Below are 21,070 nucleotides of genomic sequence, written 5' to 3'. Positions count from 1 at the left end.
CAGAGAGATGAGGGTAGACTATATCATGTAGAGCTTTGTTGACCATTACAAGGACTGGTTTTACTCAGAATGAGATGGAAAACCATTAAAGTGTTCTGAACAAAGGACTGTCAAAGGGATGAACATATAAGGATCCTAGAATGTCTATCTCTAACGATCATTCAGGATCTGAGTTTTGAACAGACTCCAGGGGAAGAAGAGTAGAAGCAGAAGAAGTGGTGAGTTTGCTACAACAGTAATTAAGGCGCTCCAGCCACAGTGATCTCCTTGCTGTTTCCCCAAATGCCAGATTCCCACTGTATTTGTTATTCTCTCTGCCTGTGGTACTTTTCCCTAAATAACTGCATACTTGCTCCTTTACCTCCTTCAGATCTCTGCTCAAATGTGATTTCTCAGTGAATACCCTCAGTGAATACGCTTCCTATGTCTCTTCTCTATTTGCTTTTTCTCCTTAGCAACTATGACCATCTGATCTATTGTTCGATTTACTTATTTTTCTGTCCTTGTTTGTTTCCTGTCTGCCCTCACAGGAATAGATGCTTCATGAAAATAAGGATTTTCATCTCTCTTTTTTTCATGGCTGAATCTCTAGTACAAAGAATAGTATTTAGTACATACTAGACACTCAATAGATATTTGTGAGATGAATCAAAGAATGTCATTACAAGCACTCCAAAGTATTTCTCATGCAAAGCATAGTGTACCAAAGGATGGCAGGCGTTTCCAGTTAAAATAAAGGGGGAAGGTCATGTGACATCAAAATAAACATGGTTTACAACCAGTTTGGTCCACAGCTTTGAAATTGTGAGATTCTTTATTATTTTTTAGTTGAAATATTTATGTAAATTAAAATTATTTATATAAAGTGAGAATTTATTAATATTTGTATTAAGATATTTCAAATTTGTATAATTCAGATTTATATAAAATGAAATTCTACACACGTCATCTGCTACAAGATTTTCTCCTTTTAATTTTTGCTTTAAAGATCACTTATTCCATAAAGAAATTTAAGCAAAAAAGCACACTAACAAAATGAAAACAAAAACCTCTATCTTAATAGCAGCAGTAGTGGAGAAAAAAGGAGCAAAGAAAGAAAAACAGAGCATAACAAACACTGGTAAAGGAAAAAGAAAAGTACAGGCACTTTTAGATAGCAATATGCCAGAAGAATACTCAAACCATGTGTATAGGGACCTTTTTCTTTCAGTTAGTTTTAGAACACGTGGTTTTTGCTTGGCAGATTAAATTCTTTAAAAGTTTGTAATCGGCACTGTCTAAAAATATACACTGCAGGATCACAATGTTTGTCCCTTCCTAATAAATTTTTTTCAAAAGAACACTGATCCCAAACTCTGCTCGGAACTCATCTACTGTAGAATCAGTAGTGTTGCTATGGAGGAGTCAGGGAGGGCTAGTCACCACTCTCCAGCTGGTCCTATAATTTATAATCTCCTGGCATGTTGCCCCATGCTGCAGTCTGTCCCCTGAATTCTTATGATTTATTAGTTACATCCCATTAAGATACAAGACAGAGAATGTACAGCTATGATCTTCAAGGAATCTTCCACCCATCCACTGTGCCTAAGAAACTGGTACAGAGAAGACCAGGGAAGTGGAACAGTTTCTTATTCACAATCATGCAGACCTTGTTCTCTTAAAATAAAAATTCCGTGTTTATATATCTGTCATATCCGGTTGGTAATGCCTCTTAAGAACATGAGGAACGTAATGAGATGAGACATCCCTTAGGAAAACCAAGGGCATTGTACAATTGTTTTTGCAGATTGCACTTCATGCCTTCAAAACCTGATTAAGTTTCACATTCTTTGTGGGCTTTCCTCAACCTCTGAAGGCAAAACTGGTTATTCCATTCACAGTGCTCCCATTGAAGTTGTTCATATGTGTTTTTAGAGCACATAGCACATCACATAGAAATTTATTTAATCTGTTTATTTCACTCCTCTACTCCCAGCAAATAGCACAGTGCCTGCTATGCATTAGAATTTCTATTCATCTATGTGTTTAAAATGTAACATTTTAATTCACAGTGCTATATTTTAGATGCTTACATTTCTGTCACTTAAAGGAAATTTGGATTCTTATATTTTGTATTGACAAATTATTCTGTATTCAGTGTTGTTGTCCAGTAGACACAAGAAGGCACGTTTGCATTTAATTTCATTAGCTAGAATCTGTAATGGGAGTATATAATGACTCAGTGTGTGTTGCCCACAACAAATGCCACACCAGGACCAATGCTTCATACCTAGTTTGAATGCAAAAGCCATCTCCAAAGCCAATAGTCTGTTAAGGATCATGCTTTGGAACAAAACATACAGCTGGCACTATTAACGCTTAGCCATCTTGCTTCTGATTGTTTGAATTATTTTTAGATTTCTGGACTTTATGTGTGTGTACGTGTGTGGAATCCTAAGTGCTCATTCAAAATTCAACTACTTTTTTCTGAAGATATTTTTTTCTAATTCTTTTATCTATTAATATCAAGAAGATAGCAACTAATTAGTTAACTAAAGTGGCAAAACCCAAGATAGTTCATTTCCTTGGATTAATTTGGTACATTCCATAGAATGTAAATACTCCCTGTGTTTCCTGTAAGGAATGTTTGGAAAGGTATTTAGCAACCAGAAGGTGTACCTGCTGGCATATATGTAATCTCGGGCTGGGACTCTAGCTCCTGATTTTTGTATTCACAGATGCAGAATCAAGGCTTACCTACATTATGAGTGGCATTCCTGTCATTCTATCCCCTTGAAACCTTAGAAGTTGAGCTAAAACTTTCAATTGTGAAGTTATTTAGAAATTGTTAAATCGTTAGCATATTGATTTGCTTCTCTTGACATATTTAATTTGCAAAAAAAGTTTCAGTCCATAGTAAATCCTCTCACATCTTAAAAACTCACCTAAAATGCCACATTTTTCAAAAATTAGTTATAGTTTGCTTTACAGTATATGAATATAATTATTGGAGTACTTAGCATGGTGCATTTTAATACAGTTTGAGGAGGAAAGCATGAGGCTTTTTCCTGAATTGAAATTGTGACATAATATACATTGAACAAAGAGAAGGCCTGAAGTCTACTCCTTTCATCCTCTGGAGTATAGCTAAGAGATGAGAATCAGAAGATGATGCTCAGCTGATGAAGGGGCAGTCAGACCTAGGGACTTTCCTTATGGGTTTTGTTTTGTTTTTGTTTGTTTTGTTTTTTAGGGACTGGGGAGGGATCTGTTTCAGGATTTCTGCAGAACTGGAGAGGTACTAGTCAAAATGGTCTTTGGCCACTTATTTATTGGTTATTTAGATCATGTTATACAATTGTTCTTTATCACCACTAAGAAGGGAAGAAGTGGTGAAATCAACAACAACTTGGATTTCAAACAGCTGGGAAAATCTCATATTTACCACTACCATTTCAAACTTGATGGTAGGAATTAGGGAAATATCAGAGAATTGGGATTATGTATGTTACCCAAAGGACAGAGATTCTGAGAGACCAAAACATTCCTTTACTTTTTGTTGAGGCTCCTTCATAGTGTTTCTTTAAGTGTGAGAAACAGGGACATCCCGCTACTCACAAAGGCTGTAACTTAGAGCTTAGGGCAGGATCAACACATCATGCCAGAAATTATTTATAATAAATGCCAAACTTAGTTATGACTCTGTTTGTGGAGATGAGCCTTGGAAACAGTTCTTAAGGGCTTCAGGACTTTTTGAATTGAAAGAGAAATATGGTAACCACCCCTGCAACCCCACTTGAAAAAAATCATTTAAATGAAAAGTTGCATGTTACAGTTTGAAAAACAATATTATTGGTTTTGGAGAGTTTAAGTGGGAATAAAGAACTGTCTATCTTCAGCTGAAAAATTGTGTGGTTTTTTCTCAATACCTGAACTTAGCTAACATATTCCTTAGACATTCGTTATATTATACACTTCCCTCTTTAAACGTGCCCTTTTATATGCTTTAAAATTTTTTGCTTACTATAACATTTGGATCATATAGTTTAGTAGTAGGGAGCACTCAATAGCATAGAAATCACCCTAATATTTAAGAAACCATGTGCCCCTTATTTGCTTCCTTATCCTTCATTTAAAAATATTAGAAAGACTGTGCTCACTCTAAAGTAATACAGAAAAACAAAGAGAAAATTGCATAAAGAAGCTGTCTGCTCCCATCTCTTGCTTCCATTCTTCCCCAGTCCCAGGAGAGAACTTTATTAATCTTATGCTTAATCTAAGACTATTTTAGATGAAAGATATTGTATTTTAATCTCTGAATAGGAAACATGTTTTGAACATCCCTGATACCATTTTTTCACTAAATTTTAAAATAATGAGCCATTTATCTAAAAACTACAGTAGAATTTGTTGCTATATTCTTATAGTACTTTTTCTTATATGTATGTTGTTTCATAGTAGTAATCATAGTACATGTGGAATTCAAATCTGTGTCTTCACTTATCACATTAAAAATCACACAGATTTTCCCAAGTAACTTCTTTATTAGTCTAGGTTTAGGATACTAGACTATTAAGTCTTCAGAATCTGAGATGACTTTTGAAAACCCTGCTTAGCCTCTATGTCTGTACTATTGTAACATAAACACGTTCAAATCTTAAGTTCAAAAATAACCTAAAAACAAAAATAACAAAAACAAAAAACAAAACAACTTCCACAAACATCAACAACAGAAAACCTTTCTTTAAACCTGAGTCACTGCTGGCTATCCTTGTATCTTTCTACCTCCCTTTACAGCCAATATCATTAAAGTCCTTGTCTTCCTCTTTTCCTTCCCAACCTCTTAACTACCCAAAGCAGCGAATTTTTAGTATTCATCTTAATTTAACTCTCTCTGATATTTAATACTACTGAGAATTTTTTTCTTGAAACTATCCCCTCCCTATTCTTCCATGATACTACCTTCTGTGAATGTCCCTTTTGCCTCCCACTTAAATTCTGATGCTCCATGAATTCTGGACTTAGTTTGCTCTTCTTCTCAATTCATGTAGTCCCGTGACTACAAATATGTCTAGCTCAATTCATGTAGTCCCATGACTACAAATATGTCTAGCTGCTTAGTGGACTTCTCCCCCTGATATCCCATAGACATACTAAATTCATCACGTACAAAAATAAATTCATCAATGTACACAAAGCCACTCCTCCTTCTATAACTTTTACTTTCAATCTCCTCTTCCTCCATCGTTTTAGTTCAAACTTTCACCATCTTCTAATTGACACACTACAATAAATATTCTCTAGGTTTTCGTCCCTTTGGGAACCCAAGGCTATAATCCATTCCCCATAGAGCTGCCCTAATGGGTTTCTCAAATCTGCTCATATTTTTCTCTCCTTAAAACTCTTCAGTGGATCTCCAGTGCCTATGTGATAAAATCTGAATTTCTTAGAACGGCATATGAGCTACTGGTTCTTTTAACTATGTCAATCTCATTTACCCATTTGTGCTTTCATTTTAGCAGTTCCCTTGGCCAGGAATCTCTTTTTCATATATTTTGATTAGTATTGTAATCACTTCTTTGATTCAGATCAAGGATAACGTATTCCGTGAAGTCTTCCCTGACATTATTGTCTCATTGATACTTAAAAATGTATAATTTCCTCATTTTTACCATCCCAGGCCATTGCACAAACTTGTATCACACTACAGATTACACATTCTTGCACATACCAGTTTCCCTGTCTGTCTGTCCTCTATGCTACATATTACATGAGGATAAGGAACTTATCCTAAAGGCCTAACATAGTACCTGGAATGTCTATAGGTATTATTTGTTAATAATATTTTTAATGAGTAAATTAACTTTGCACAGTAGACCCTAAATAGCTGTGTAAGGAAGGAAGAAACCATGAAAGGACACTGTCAGGTTATCAGAATTCCTCCACACTTTTTCACTGAAAATTGTGTATTTGATTTAAAAAAAAGTTTTGAGCTTACGTCTTGGTAAAAGAATAATTCTGCATGGCAATAATGATTACTGTGATTTTTCACGGTAAAAAAATGAATACAGAAAATGCATTAAAATTGAATTTTTAAGGTGAAAAATAACAAATCCCAAATTAAATTCTTCCAGTGAAAAAATTTTAAGGCACTCTTGATCTGTAAATAACTTTAACAAGCACTAATCTGTGCTTGGATACATGCATGCAGTGTATTTAGAGAGTCTAGAAAGAGAAAGCCAGGTAAGTATCACTGTTGTCTAAGAAAAGCAAAGGCAAGGGAAGAAACCTGACTTTATACAAGTAATGCTAATGGTTCTCATATTTTCAGTGGTGGCATAAGGAAATTAATAACTCTTTACACTCTAATTTTCACCCCCTTCTAAGAATCCAAGCACTAAGTACCTATTTGAGAAAAAGAAATCTGACAAAACATTTCTAAAGAACAAATGTGGGGACTTCCCTGGAGGTCCAGTGGCTAAGACTCCACACTCCCAACGCAATGGGCAAGGGTTCAATCCCTGGTCGGGGAACTAATGTCCCGCATGCAGCATGGCGTGGCCAAAAACAAAGAAACAAAAGAACAAATGTGTTATTAATACTGCCAAGTCATAAAGGAATATTAGAAGTGTTCCTAAATATATTAAACTTATTAACATATTTTACTATATTTTACAGTTTTAGATGCCCGTTTCAAAAAAATTTAATATCTCTGAAATTAGTACGTATCTCACAATCAATGGCTACCATAGATTATTCACAACATTTTTGCTTTCTTGTAAACATATAAAATAATGACAATCAATGGTGTCTTAATTTGATGAAATACAGTAGAAATTAGATATGGAACAAAGTGCGCTCAATTAGCTGATAAAAGCTAAAAAATAAAATAAAGTAAGTTTACATATATGACAGAAAAAAGTGATTGATTTGACTATGGCAGTTTGAATGTCCCCACACCCTCCTATGTGAAACAATCACATATTACCATTATTTTTCCTCTGGTAATAATTTAACATATGGGAAATATATTTCTGCTTAATGCTATACCTTACTTGACTTACTTACTTGACTTACTTGACTATACTTACTTGACTTAGCATACCATATGTTTAGGTTCGAAACTTTCTAAGCTTTTGTGAATAATACAAGTCAAGTTTATTTTAATAACTTTCACAAAACAATTTTTAAATAACCCATGGTGCCTTCCAGCATAAAAGAAGAGATTCAACTGCAATGCAAATCTTAAAAATAATTGCAAACGTCACTAGTCATAGACATTTTTCAAATTTCCCAGCCAAGTTACTGAAAAACATTTTACCAGTTTATCTGAAAATATATGACTGTGTGCAATAGACGCTACCAGGTTTTGTTGTTGTTGTTGTTTTTTGGGTTTTTTTATCCCAGTAATGGAGATTAATGATGCATAGGCTGGCCTGTTTTTTAGTAAGAAAAATATGAAATTCAGTGGGTATCCTTGGTCTACTGAATTCCTCACTGTAGCTATGACTCTTATCCCCTGAGTCCAGTACACATATCTCTCCTACTCCAATCCAACCAAAACCACATTCATCAAAGTATTATTTTCAACTCAGCAAAGAGTTTCATATTGGTAACTCAAATAGATTTCTTAATCTGTAGGTTTAAATTTTAAAAATATTTTATATGAGTAGGATTTGTTTTTCACAAAATAAAGGCATCATAATAAACAGCATGTAGACTGGAGATTGCACAGAAAATATTTATACCCTATAAAGAGCCCTGAGGGCCTATTCTCCGAAAATGTTTCCCTAACGCTCTGCTAAATTATGTAATGTTTTCATATTATTAATTCCTGTCATTTAAAGATGACCTCTCAGTTAAAATCAGAGAGAAGAAACATTATCACATGATTAATAGTGATTATTTAACATTGATTATTTTGTAGGAAATTCATATTAACAAATTTAGGCTTTATAAGTTAGTGACATCAGTTATCAAGAACATGTATTCATTCTAGACCAAATAATAAAAACAAGGTGCTGTGCTTATGTTAAGGTAGGGAAAAGTGTCCTTTCTTCACTTCCACAAAACATTGCAAACCCTGAACTCTGAAGCAATACTTTTCTAACTCAAAATCTCAAAAAAAATTTTTATGAATGTAGCTCATTCAATCTTCTCCTCTATTCTTCATCTTCTGAAACCAACTTAGTGACATTTTCCTTTCATACACACCGCAGAAAAACATTTTTTTCCCCTACCGTAACAGATAAACAACAAAAGAAACCCTACCTCTAACTAAATGTTACACAAAGTTTTTCTCATACTGGGTCTTTTAGTTCTCAGAACCTGTCATGGGCCCCCCATAATGTTTTCAGACATGTTCCTTCTGTGTGGGATATTCTTTCTTCCAACCTGCCTTCTGCCATCACCCTTAATATCCTCATTTCAGTCCTTCAGGGAAGTGTTGACTTTACTCAGAAGAATAGTCAGGGCTTCCAGTTACATGTTTTCACATACTATATGCTTATTTGAATGATTACGTAGTAAACATCTGTCTTTCCACTGGAAAGTAAGTTACATGAGGAGCTCCAACACTCTGCCTCCCATACGCAGTACAGAATAAGAATTTAATAAATATTTATCAAAAGAATCAATCAGTTTTTTCCAAATCAGAGCATATTATTATCTGCTTCTAGCCATTTTAAACATCTTATATACATTACCTGCCAAGGTACTCTGTTAAGCTTATATTTATTGTGACAAATGTTTCACAGACACATATTACATTATGTGTGCAATTTGTCACAGCATCTGAGTGAAACCCTAGCATTGCCCTGATGCAGTAAGTCACAGATTTGTGTTTGTTCAGTGACAGCTGAATACTGTCCATAAATGTCACTCTGGTGGAAGATGATGGCTATTTTTCAACTCAGCTTTATCACTTGGATTTTAGGACTTCCTTTACTCAAACTCCTCTTTCCTGTGTAGTTGATGGTTTTTGTCTTTTTTTTTTTTAAGTAACCTTACCTTCCTACAATCAAATAGCCATTCCTCTCCTCACTTGAGGTTAGCTGTTGTGCTGCTAGTTCCTCTTCTCAGTTAATTTTAACATATCTTGAGAGTATTCAGTAACAGTTTGCCAATACTCATATCTTCTCACTTTAAAATGTGCCTTGTAAAAACTTGCTGTGATAGTTATGTCATATACAATGAAAATGTTGTAGTTTGGGTATTTTTCCTGGACATTCATGAACATTGCAGCCGTGACTATTTGTGAGAGTTATCTCTGATACTTCCACATGACATTGTTTCACTTATTCCTTTCACCATCACAGCCACCCAATGCTGGAAAGAACCATTAACAGTATTATTTAATATCAAGTCATTTTCTTCCTTATTTGGACCCTGAAACTGCATCCCTTGGGGACCAGAGGTGGTGCTTACATGTGGAGAAAACATCATGTACCAAGGCTTAGAGTGTGACACTGTGGCAAAGGGCCAGTAGCTCAGGATAGGTGAATTACAAGGTCCATGGGAAAGAATCGTGGGTAATAGCTAAAAAGGCAGGGGTAACATTATAAATGGCCTTGTTTGGCATTCTGTGGATTTGATTTGCTGATGGTGAATATTTGTTAGGCAGAAAGTACAGGATCAGATTTGCGTTTGGAAAATATCATTCTTAGCTTATTACACAACAGACATAGAAGTATGTTCATTGCTAGACTGGGGCAGAAGGTCAAACTGTGGAAAGGTAATTGTTAATTTCAACATTTGATCCTGTTCAATTCCAGTTGGCAAGCAAGACTGCTGTAGCCTAAGGATGGAAAGAAAGCTTATACAGGGCAAGTGTTAGTACTGCATCGAGTGCTGGGGAGCCAGTGTTTGGTATACTTTAAAATTAAAAGGTAAAATCAAAGATGTGATTCCATGTAAAAATAAGTTTATTAATCACCTAGCTTCTGGAGTTTGGCACTGTGGCTAAATAAGTTCCTCAGTAACTTATTGTTAGTAGAAAATTTTATTGTATTAAAACTCATCAAAAAATAAACTTGTTCATTTTCCTGTATATATAGATAGAACATTCTGAACAGATTTTTATCATTTTATGTTTCAAGATCTTTCCTTGATATGAGATTATCATTCTGAACATTAATAATTATGTATAATGGAATGCAGATTTATAAATTATATGTGGGATGAATGTATTCTGGCCTCCAGGACATACCCCAGCCTGCACAAAATAATCCTCTTAAGTTTTAATATAATGTCCTTAAATAGTGTGTGCATCAGTTAAAGTGTAAAGAAAAAAGTGAACCAACTACCAGTTTATCTGGGATGGTCTCAATTTACAACTGCTGTGTGGGATAATTATTAATAATGCCTCCTTTATACTAAAAGAGTACTTTGATCTGGAGGAGAAATTATATGTTCACCCTTTTAACACCATAGGCGATGACTGATAAATAAATCCCAATGTAAATCCCAGCTCTGATACACACCATTTGTTCAATTTTAGCAAGAAAACTCAGTTCGGTGTCTTCATCTGTAAAACTGGAGAAAATAAGTTTTACCTTGTAGATTTGTGCCTTGTAGATTTGTACCTTTATGAAGAATAAATGCAGAGTTGGCTTTATGGCTGTGAAACCCATGGAGTCCCACAGTGGGGGGCTTCATGCTGAGAAGGGCCATGCTTGGTTTAATGCTGTACTGATCTCTTGAAATTGTTAGCATGTTTTCAACAAGTGTAGTACATTTTCCTTTTGTACCGGGCCCCATAATTTATGATGAGTCCTGATTAAATGAGTAATGTGCTAATTTAATCCAAATTTTCTTCCTTAATTCTTCCGTTCTGGTTTAAGTCCTGATTTTATTTCACCAAGTAGAAAATCATTTATAGTCATTTTATAATGGAAATGTCAATGGAAATATTCAATAAACAATCTATAAGAGGTATAGAAAAGTTTTATTTGAGCCAAACAGGATTATAGTCTGGGAGACAGCCTCTCAGATAACTCTGAGGAACTGCTCCAAAGAAGCATGGTTTTCAGCACAGTTTTATATCTTTTCAGAACAAAGAAAGTCAAGCAAGTTGGGGATACATCCCTTCAAGGTTTAAAAACAAAAAACAAAATCAGATCAGCATGTGTACAGCAAGTCAGTATGTCATTGGCACCTGTGAAGGGAGTCTTATTGCCAAAGGAGTACCAGCATTGGCATCCCAGGAAAGGAGGCATTTAATCTTTATTTTTAACATGGGCATTCTTTGCTTCTGGTCAGTGTACCCTTTTTTTTTAAATGATTAAAGCAGATGTACAATGTATGTCTGGTAAGCCACAAACAGGCTGTTTTAATTAGCATAAAATTCAAGTTAAATAATGTATTAGCCAGAATGATTTCCCCATACCCCAATATGTGAACATTTCTTCCATTAAAATCAACTGAAAATTAAAATATAACAAAAGCAGGTTAGTGTTCATATGAAAGGAAAATTTCCTTTAAATTTTACACTAAAAACCAGTGTTTATAGAAGGCACTTACTACCTATTCAAATTTTGAGAACATTACAATAAATTATTAGTATATTTTGAAGTAAATTACCATTTGGCCTTTATTTAGGGAGGTGTTATATTCAGTTAAAATAATTTTAATATCATAAATAATTCTCCAAAATTAGAAAGAGTCCTCTGGCTTTTCACACCTAAGTGTCTTTCTACACCTGAATAGTCACACTGGGGACAGTATAAATATCCTATACTATTTTTCTTTGTATACAACATGATGCCACCATTAGTACTTATACTTAAAATATTCATAAAGATAGCTTTAACTTATCAAGCTCTTGTTATATGCCAGTTTCCTGCTAAATGCTCTACATGTATTATCTACATATAATAACACACACACACACATACACACACACAAACATCCCTATGAAGTGGGTATTATTATTTCCATCATAATAATAACAATATTGAGGCTTAGAGAGAATAAATATCTTGCCAAAGCCATATAGATAGAAGATAGAGCTTAATTTTGAAACTAATCTCTGAATTTTAAGGCCTGAGCTGCTAATCAGTGTTTCAGTATTTTGCAAGCTGGCATCCAAGTACATATTCTCAGAATTACATGGTTCTATAACATAGTTTAAAACTGTCTGCATTCCCTAATAAATAATCTTACTGATAAACATATATGTGTATTCTGGATCATCTGTATGACCTGGGAACTTTTGTCTCCATGCCTTCACAAGCATGCCTAGATTCTAATAAGCTAGTGAGGAGGAAACTAGGCAGATTTAAAATGTAAATGATTCCTGTAAGATCAGGAACAAGACAAGGATGTCTACTCTCATCACTTTTATTCAACATAGTTTTGGAAGTCCTAGCCACGACAGTCAGAGGAAAAAAAAGAAATGAAAGGAATCCAAATTGGAAAATTAGAATTAAAACTGTCACTGTTTGCAGATGACATGATACTTACATAGAAAATCCTAAAGATGCTACCAGAAAGTTACTAGAGCTTATCAATGAATTTGGTAAAGTTGCAGCATACATAATTAATACACAGAAATCTCTTGCATTCCTATACACTAACAGTGAAAGATCAGAAAGAGAGATGAAGGAAACAATCCCTTTTACCATCACATCAAAAAGAGTAAAATACCTAGGAATAAACCTACCTAAGGAGACAAAAGACCTGTACTCCAAAAACTATAAGATACTGATGAAAGAAATCAGACATGACACAAACAGATGGAGAGATATACTATATTCTTGGATTGAAAGAATCAATATTGTGAAAATGACTATACTACCCAAAGCAATCTACAGATTCAGTGCAATCCCTATCAAATTACCAATGGCATTTTTCACAGAATTAGAACAAATGTACAATTTGTGTAAACCAAAAGACCCCAAATAGCCAAAGCAATCTTGAGAAAGAAAAATGGAGCTGGAAGAATCAGGCTCCTTGACTTCAGACTATACTACAAAGCTACAGTAATCAAAACAGTATTGTGTTGGCACAAAAATAGAAATATAGATCAATGGAACAGGATAGAAAGTCCAGAGATAAACCCACGCACCTATGGTCACCTAATCTATGACAAAGGAAGGAAGAATATTCAATGGAGAAAAGACAGTCCCTTCAATAAGTGGTTCTGGGAAAACTGGACAGTTACATGTACAAAAATGAAATTAGAACACTCCCTAACATCATACACAAAAATAAACTCAAAATGGATTAAAGACCTAAATGTAAGGCTGATGCTATAAAACTCTTTAAATATTATTAAAATAGAAATAATTTAAATCAATATTGGCAGTTTATGAATTTTTTGTTTTTGTTTTACCTTAAAAGGTCTTGAAGGAGCTTTATTGGGTGACACTTCATGTGACTAGTTGATTGTTAGCATCATATCACTAGTTCTTATTATTATTTTATGCTTTGTTAAAATAGTATTATTATTATTGATATTATACTGACTGCTCCATCTTGATCATTTTCATTTCCTCATTAGGTTTTTTTATTTTGCCTGATTTTTGTTAATATTTAAGTATTTAAACAGTAAAGCATTTAAAGGTAAAGAATCATTCTAAAATGAAATTGATCTCTCCCCTTTTTTTATACTTTAAAATAAGTAAATTATAAATTTAAACATAATAAATTAATCAGAGATCTACAAACTTAAAATACATCCTGAAAATCTTTTGCCCTCGTCCTTTTCCATGCTATCCTTTCATCCAAGGGGGGGAAATACTGAAACTATTGTGTATTTCTATTTATGTACAGTGTTCTGTCCAGAGACAGTAGTTCCTTCTTCCCATCTATTATATGAGAGGGAGTGAAAAATCTACAATGTAAAACCCTTCTATACATTATTTTCATGTTAGGCTCTAGTTAAAATAAAATGCATTTACACTTCCATACATTACATTACTTGAAATGATAATGCTTTCTATTAAACTGTACTTCAATATTCTGTTTTACCTGCAGCTGAATGTGGTGCATCTGCAACAAGTAATGAAGGAATTCTGCTCTCTCCAAATTATCCACTCAACTATGAAAACAACCATGAATGCATTTATAGTATTCAGGTTCAAGCAGGAAAGGGAATCAATATTTCAGCCAGAACATTTCATTTAGCACAAGGAGATGTTCTTAAGGTAGGTGAACTCAGAATATTTATATTTTGATCATTTTAGTCATTAAATATACATTAATACATATATACATGTATATGATATATATGTATATATAATCAACCATAAGTTAATTCTGCCATTCATAGATTTAAATTATACATTATTTCCCATTTTCCTGTCAGTATTTTTACTGAGATAGAATGTTTTGTTTCTAATGTTTATTTATAATAAGTAAAATCTTTTTTCATGACATAAACCCATTTATAATATTGTTTTAAAAAGCAAAATACAGAAGTTTTTGTAATAGAAGAAAAAAGAAAATGTCTAGTGAAAATGCCCTAAGATATTACCAATAGCTATTCACTTCCTCTACTCCAGTAGTCTCTACTATGCTTTGTAATTTAGTTTCTGAACCCAATTTGCTACATAGCTGTTTTCTTTTTTTTTTAACATCTTTATTGGAGTATAATTGCTTTATAATGGTGTGTTAGTTTCTGCTTTATAACAAAGTGAATCAGCTATACATATACATATATCCCCATATCTCCTCCCTCTTGCATCTCCCTCCCACCCTCCCTATCCCACCCCTCTAGGTGGTCACAAAGCACTGAGCTGATCTCCCTGTGCTACGTGGCTGCTTCCCACTAGCTATCTATTTTACATTTGGTAGTATATATAAGTCCATGCCACTCTCTCACATTGTCCCAGCTTACCCTTCCCCCTTCCCGTGTCCTCAAGTCCATTCTCTACATCTGTGTCTTTATTTCTGTACTGCCCCTAGGTTCTTCAGAACCATTTATTTTTTTGATACATGAATTTTAATGTTTCAATAACACCAAAATAAGAACACTTTCATGCCAAATATCTTATATTCAATAAATATTATCTATGAAACATAATTAATCCATAAATGGACATTTATTTATTTTTATTTTGATGTTTATTAAGTAACTTATTTCTGTTGATACATAGATAACTCTTTGCATTTATGACTATGAAAAAGTTTATAATTTATGAATATATCTAACAATATCTATAAATTATTTAAGAAAAAATATACCTTGTTGATAATAAACATTTAGGACAAAATTTGTTAATTTATTTAAAAATTTTGAAGTAATCGAATTTAAAGATACAATTAAAGGGAGTTCCCTGGTGGCTAGTGGTCAGGACTCAGTGCTTTCACTGCTGTGGCCACAGGTTCAGTTCCTGGGTGGGGAACTAAGATCCTGCAAGTGGCACGGTGCTGCCAAGAGAAATTTTTTTTAATGATACAATTTTAGGCAGATGAATATTTTCATACTGGCTGCTCCATATTTTTCAAAGTAAGTGTTTTGATAAATACAGTTTATATTCATTATCGGAATAAAAGTAAACACTTCTATAAAGTCACATTTAAATATTTAAAAAATGATCACATACATTTTTTTCTCATTATCAAGATTTCATTAATCCAGGTAAGAAATTCAACATATTTCTGTTTTCACAAATCTTGAAAAAAATTGTGATATCCCAGGTTGACTGGGGGATTTTTATTTAAGCAGTGATTTTAAGGTTGTTGGTTATGTTCTTCTTTTAAAAAGAATATTAATTTGATGATAATTGATGGTTCTCTAACACAAACAGTTCTGTATGCTTGTAAGATTTGTATAGACATGGGAAAGATTTCCTGCAGTACACTTAGATGTATACAATTTTAGTATTAATTTAGAGCCATTCCCGTTTTTGTGCTTTTCCTCAGTAGGCAACAGAAATTCACTGTATTATATCTTCAATTTCCAGTTCATTGTTTGGATTTTCCTGTTAAAATAAGTTTATTTGCTAAATTGGAGTCAACATTGAGATTAATGGGATGCTTGTACTTAGAATTAAGGCAGTGGTTATTTATTTATTTATTTGTTTGTTTGGCTAACTGTGGGGAAAAAATGTATCAGGGTGTAGATCAGAAATATGAGTGTAGCTACTAAACTGTATCACATAAGCAACAATAATAAACATGTATTTATAAGTTAAAAGTCAGGAAATGCTTCCCCATGCCTACCACAATCCTTCCTAAAATATTTCTGTGCTCTCAGTGATGCTTGAAATTTCTACATTACTTTTCCATACTGAATGATGTTTATTATTTGGAAAATTCATTAGGGATAACAAGTGATGCTTTTTTAAAAAATAGCCCTAATATGTTTCTCAGAGTGCTTTCTAACGTATTACTTATTTGGAGTAAGGTTATATGCATTTGTGATGTGTGTTCCCTTGAGGAAGGATGGGACCTCAGTAATAAGTGACAGTGTGAGGGGATGTGATGGTGAGAGACAAAGGAAAGCAGAAAAACTCAATTTAAGACCCTTTTGTGGATTTCATTAAATAGCAATTTTTCTTTCACGAGTGAAAGGATGAAAATTTATATTCCCAGAAATATTTTAAAAATTATATCTTTCCTAGAATAAATATATGTTTTCCAAAGTTGAAAAGATTATATACTAAAATTAACCTGGAAACACACCAACTTGATTATCCTTCTACTGATAGTCTAACCTGGGATTTATTCTAAATTATCACTTTAAAAGAACTTCAGTAAGCCATACTACAGAGATGGTTTGGGATGGGCTTTTAAACGCTGTCTGTCTTCATGGTCTCTCCACCAGTGTAAGATGTAAAATGCTTGTATGTTATTCTTCTCATTAATTCCATGGACGACTATTAGGTGAAAGATACCTACTGACACAGGCACAGTTAGGCATGCACAAACAGACAATGTACTCTGCAAAGGACAAATGATTACTTCTCAAAGACTGTTAAGCCCAGAGTCCTCTCAGGATGGAAGGTCATTTGCCTAACTGCAAATTAATCCATGAGAGCCCATCCTCATCCCCAGCACTTTCCAATATTAAACCTAGTAGAGTCAGTTCTCTTTCTCCATTCCAACTAAGACATAAGAAGAAATAAGAAAAAAAAATAGCCCATTATGGAACTCTCTGCCCCTTGACTGAGAGATTTTAAAGCATTGTTTTTCTTTATGTGGTAGGATCGGCTACGTTCTTTGGAATGACATTCTCTTGTAATCTTTACATGAGTATAAGGCTTGGAAGAAGGTTTGTTTTTTTCTGGTTTCACTTACTATATAACATCACTGTATTGGATTCTGATAAAAACAAAACAGCAACAACAATAAAAAACAATGTGTGTTATTTATCTATATCTATACACACACAAAAACAACTTTCCAATAGCTCATCATCTAGGATGATGCTTGTTTACTCACTCACCCAATCTCTCTCTCCCTCCTCCTTCTTTTTATAAACACCTTAGTTATTTATAACCACACTAGCAAAGTTTCAGTAGATCTGGGGAAAGTTGGTTCAGTTGGTTTGCACCTGGGATTAAGGAATTTTATAAAGCTCTCCAGATTATGTGATGACCAGCAGGTTTGGGAATTATGAATATATCTTTCCTTGGTTCTGTTACTTTCAATGGGCAAGAATATTGAACTTCCCAATCCCTCACTCAAAATATGTAACTTAATTAATTCTTTTAATTAACATTTATAGGTGGTGTTTATTATATGTAGGCTCTAAACTGTCAATAATGAATAGCTCTCCTTGTCAGCTGGATAGGAAAAAAGCTGAATACCAATCAGAAATACTATTTATTTATTTATTTTATTTATGGCTGTGTTGGGTCTTCGTTTCTGTGCGAGGGCTTTCTCTAGTTGTGGCAAGCGGGGGCCACTCTTCATCGCGGTGCGCGGGCCTCTCACTATCGCGGCCTCTCTTGTTGTGGAGCACGGGCTCCAGACGCGCAGGCTCAGTAATTGTGGCTCACGGGCCCAGTTGCTCCGAGGCATGTAGGATCTTCCCAGACCAGGGCTCGAACCCGTGTCCCCTGCACTGGCAGGCAGACTCTCAACCACTGCGCCACCAGGGAAGCCCCAGAAATACTATTTATGTTTTTGTTGTCACTGTGTTTGTTTTTATTTTCAGCAAAAGACTAAGCACTATGTTTAGATAAAGAAATGTAGCAGGGAAATAATTCAAGACAATCTTTTTACCACAGTCAGCATTGTGAAGTTTAAAGACTTATTTCTTACGCAAAATGTAGACTAAATGGATTATTATGGAGAAGAGCCAGTAAAATATCCCAAAATTGGTTTTGAGAGTCCAAAAGAAAAGGTTAGGAGATGTATATCATATTTATTAAAAACTAGATAGTTGAAGGACTTAATAACATTCTTTTAGAAATATGATGAGAAGGTTATTAATGTGTTGCTATTGTTGTTTTCTAAGACGTATTATTTTTAAGCTCTTTCATAACCTATTGGTGAATCTTTGGCAGTACCACTTGTGAGAGCCTATTGTTAAATTTTCAGTACTTTTGTGAGCTGGTTGTTAAACATAGCCATTATTAAAAATTAAATTGTTACAATTGGATTACAATTAAATTAAAAAACAAAGGTAATAAATGCAACTTTTCATTTCCTAATTATTTTACTACTGTAACTATTATCTGTGCTTTTGGGGTTAGTTATATATACTGTATCTGTGTGGTGGAAATACTATGTCAGGTTGTCCATCTCTTCCCAACTCTGTATTCAACAATGTCACATTGATAGCTTGATATTAGCCATAGTAAGTGTTTACACTGCAGAAACTGGCAAATACTACAAGCCCTGACTTGATTTAATGCTTTGCTCATTGTCAGTACATAAGTAGAAACGGGTTGTATCTGTAGCCATTATATTATGAATAGCACAAAAAATTGAGAAAATATCTTTTCTAGTATTTGAACACTATTATTCAGTTTAGCAAAGAAGTTGCTCATATCATTTAGAAACCAGTGACATTCTGATATAACATCGTTTTTGATGTTTCATTTTCATCTTACTTGTTAACAAAAAAATCAAGCAATAGGGCTTCCCTGGTGGTGCAGTGGTTAAGAATCCGCCTGCCAATGCAGGGGACACGGGAAGATCCCACATGCCGCGGAGCAACTAAGCCCATGCGCTACAACTACTGAGCCTGTGCTCTAGAGCCCATGAGCTGCAAATACTGAGCCTGCGTGACACAACTGCTGAAGCCTGTGCGCCTAGAGTCCATGCTTTGCAACAAGAGAAGCTACCGCAATGAGCAGCCTGCACACCTCAAAGAAGAGTAGCCCCCGCTCGCTGCAACTAGAGGAAGCCTGCATGCAGCAACAAAGACCCAATACAGTCAAAAATAAATAAATAAAAATAAATTAAAAAAAAAAAATCAAGCAATGTTCATTTAAGAACAACTTTTGTCTGTAAGTTGCAGTTACAAGTTGCAGCTACAAAAGTTTGGCAAAAAATACTGAAAGCACTCTGTAAGAATCAATTAGCTCTATGGAATTTACAATAATGAGTATTGTATATTTTATTCCTGTGTATAAATAGCATGCTACACATTCCTTAAATCAGTGATTCACAAATGACAGTCTGTGAGCCAAATCAGACTGACACCTCTTTCTGTAAATACAGTTTTAATAGGAGAAAGCTATGTTTATTCATTCACATATTGTCTACGGCTGCTTCTGTGCTAGAAGGGCAGTATGGAGTAGTTGCCACAGAGATGTTAACAGCCTAAAATATTTACTATCTAAACCTTTTCAGAAAAAGTCTGTCAATCTCTCTTTATATCAATAAAATTTACTTAAAAAACATATATATGGGTATGTACATTCACCAGTTTGGTTTGTTTGAGAGCTGGGTTTTAAATATTTTCTAGCACACCAGTGATCTCATAAGTCTACCACATGTATCTACTAACTCTGCTTGTTGTTCACTGGTAATCCTCTGTTATTTCTCCCTTCAAAAGCGCTCTGTAAATATCCATTTGTATAGAGTGCTATGATAGGCCTCATAAACCCTTCCTTTTCTCCCCTACTGAGGATCACAGAAGTGAAATGATGTGTGACATTCCAATCAGCTTTGATGGTAGAGCTGCGACCACAAAGCTAAGGCCCCTGAAAACCTGACCCCTCATTGCATTCCCAACTCCCTCCCTGATACATACTAACTCTTATAATTGAGTATACATTATATAGCTATTGTAAAGACAAATATTTGAGTACAAACAAATGTTTTCTTCTCTGTTACATATCATCTTTGGAGAGAACATAATAAGATTTAAAATATTGTCCTTCATAACAATTGTAAAAATTATTTTTTCTTTTTCATTCAAAATTTGAACTCTAACTCAACTTATTAGAAAAAATGATTTAAATTCCAAATCAACCTATAAAACAAATGGCCAAAATGAAAATTCTAGTATTCAGGAGCAGGAATGATTTGAAGGTTTGTATGATTATACTCACATGCATGTGTAATTTCTCTCTTTTTATTTTACCTTTTTATGTACTTTTTGCTCTTGGGTTCAGATAATAGCTTATTTGCTAAATTCACTAGAGAAATGACTGGGAATATACTTTCTAATCATACATTTATTATGTCATTAACAACAACAACAGTTTTAAGTGTCCATAAGCAGTTCATCATAATAGGGTTTGACCTTCCAGATGTAGGAGGGTCTGTACACCATAACTAATTTCAGGCCCTGATCATTACAAAAGGTTTGATAATTGAAACATGGCAGTATTAAGTTCTAGTCTGTTCTAGTGTAGGACTACCAAATTAACTGCAACCTTATAACAAATTAGAGTCTTATCAAGGTCTTCATTAATGTTATAAAAGCCCTCAATGCCTTTCACAATATTAATTCTTAAGAAAACTTGAAATTCTACATTTGACATAAAAGTAAGTCTTCATTATCTGAATTAGGCTCTAAGTAACTAAGAATATTTCTGTTGTGAGCACCAGAGTCCTCTCCCTTCCAATTAAAAAGTATACTATTATAATTAGATTAGTCTTTTTTAGCTTTCTAAATTTCTGAAAAATAAAAATAGATATTAAGACATATCTTAAAAATAATAATATATTTTAGAAAAAGGAA

The 21,070-nt window shown here is 34.0% G+C and overlaps 1 protein-coding gene across 3 annotated transcripts in view; it reads left to right on the top strand.

The window, feature by feature from the left end:
• CSMD3 (CUB and Sushi multiple domains 3) overlaps positions 1 to 21,070 on the top strand; it is a 1,197,799-nt gene that overhangs the window by 836,233 nt on the left and 340,496 nt on the right. For all 3 annotated transcript variants that reach the window (XM_061171997.1, XM_061171996.1, XM_061171995.1), the window contains one exon: positions 13,957 to 14,126. In XM_061171997.1, coding sequence (XP_061027980.1) covers positions 13,957 to 14,126 — 170 coding nt within the window. The remainder of the gene's footprint in view (positions 1 to 13,956; positions 14,127 to 21,070) is intronic.

This window comes from Eubalaena glacialis, chromosome 17, assembly GCF_028564815.1.
Source record: "Eubalaena glacialis isolate mEubGla1 chromosome 17, mEubGla1.1.hap2.+ XY, whole genome shotgun sequence".
Lineage (NCBI taxonomy): Eukaryota > Metazoa > Chordata > Mammalia > Artiodactyla > Balaenidae > Eubalaena > Eubalaena glacialis.
This window is presented reverse-complemented; position numbering and strand designations above follow the sequence as displayed.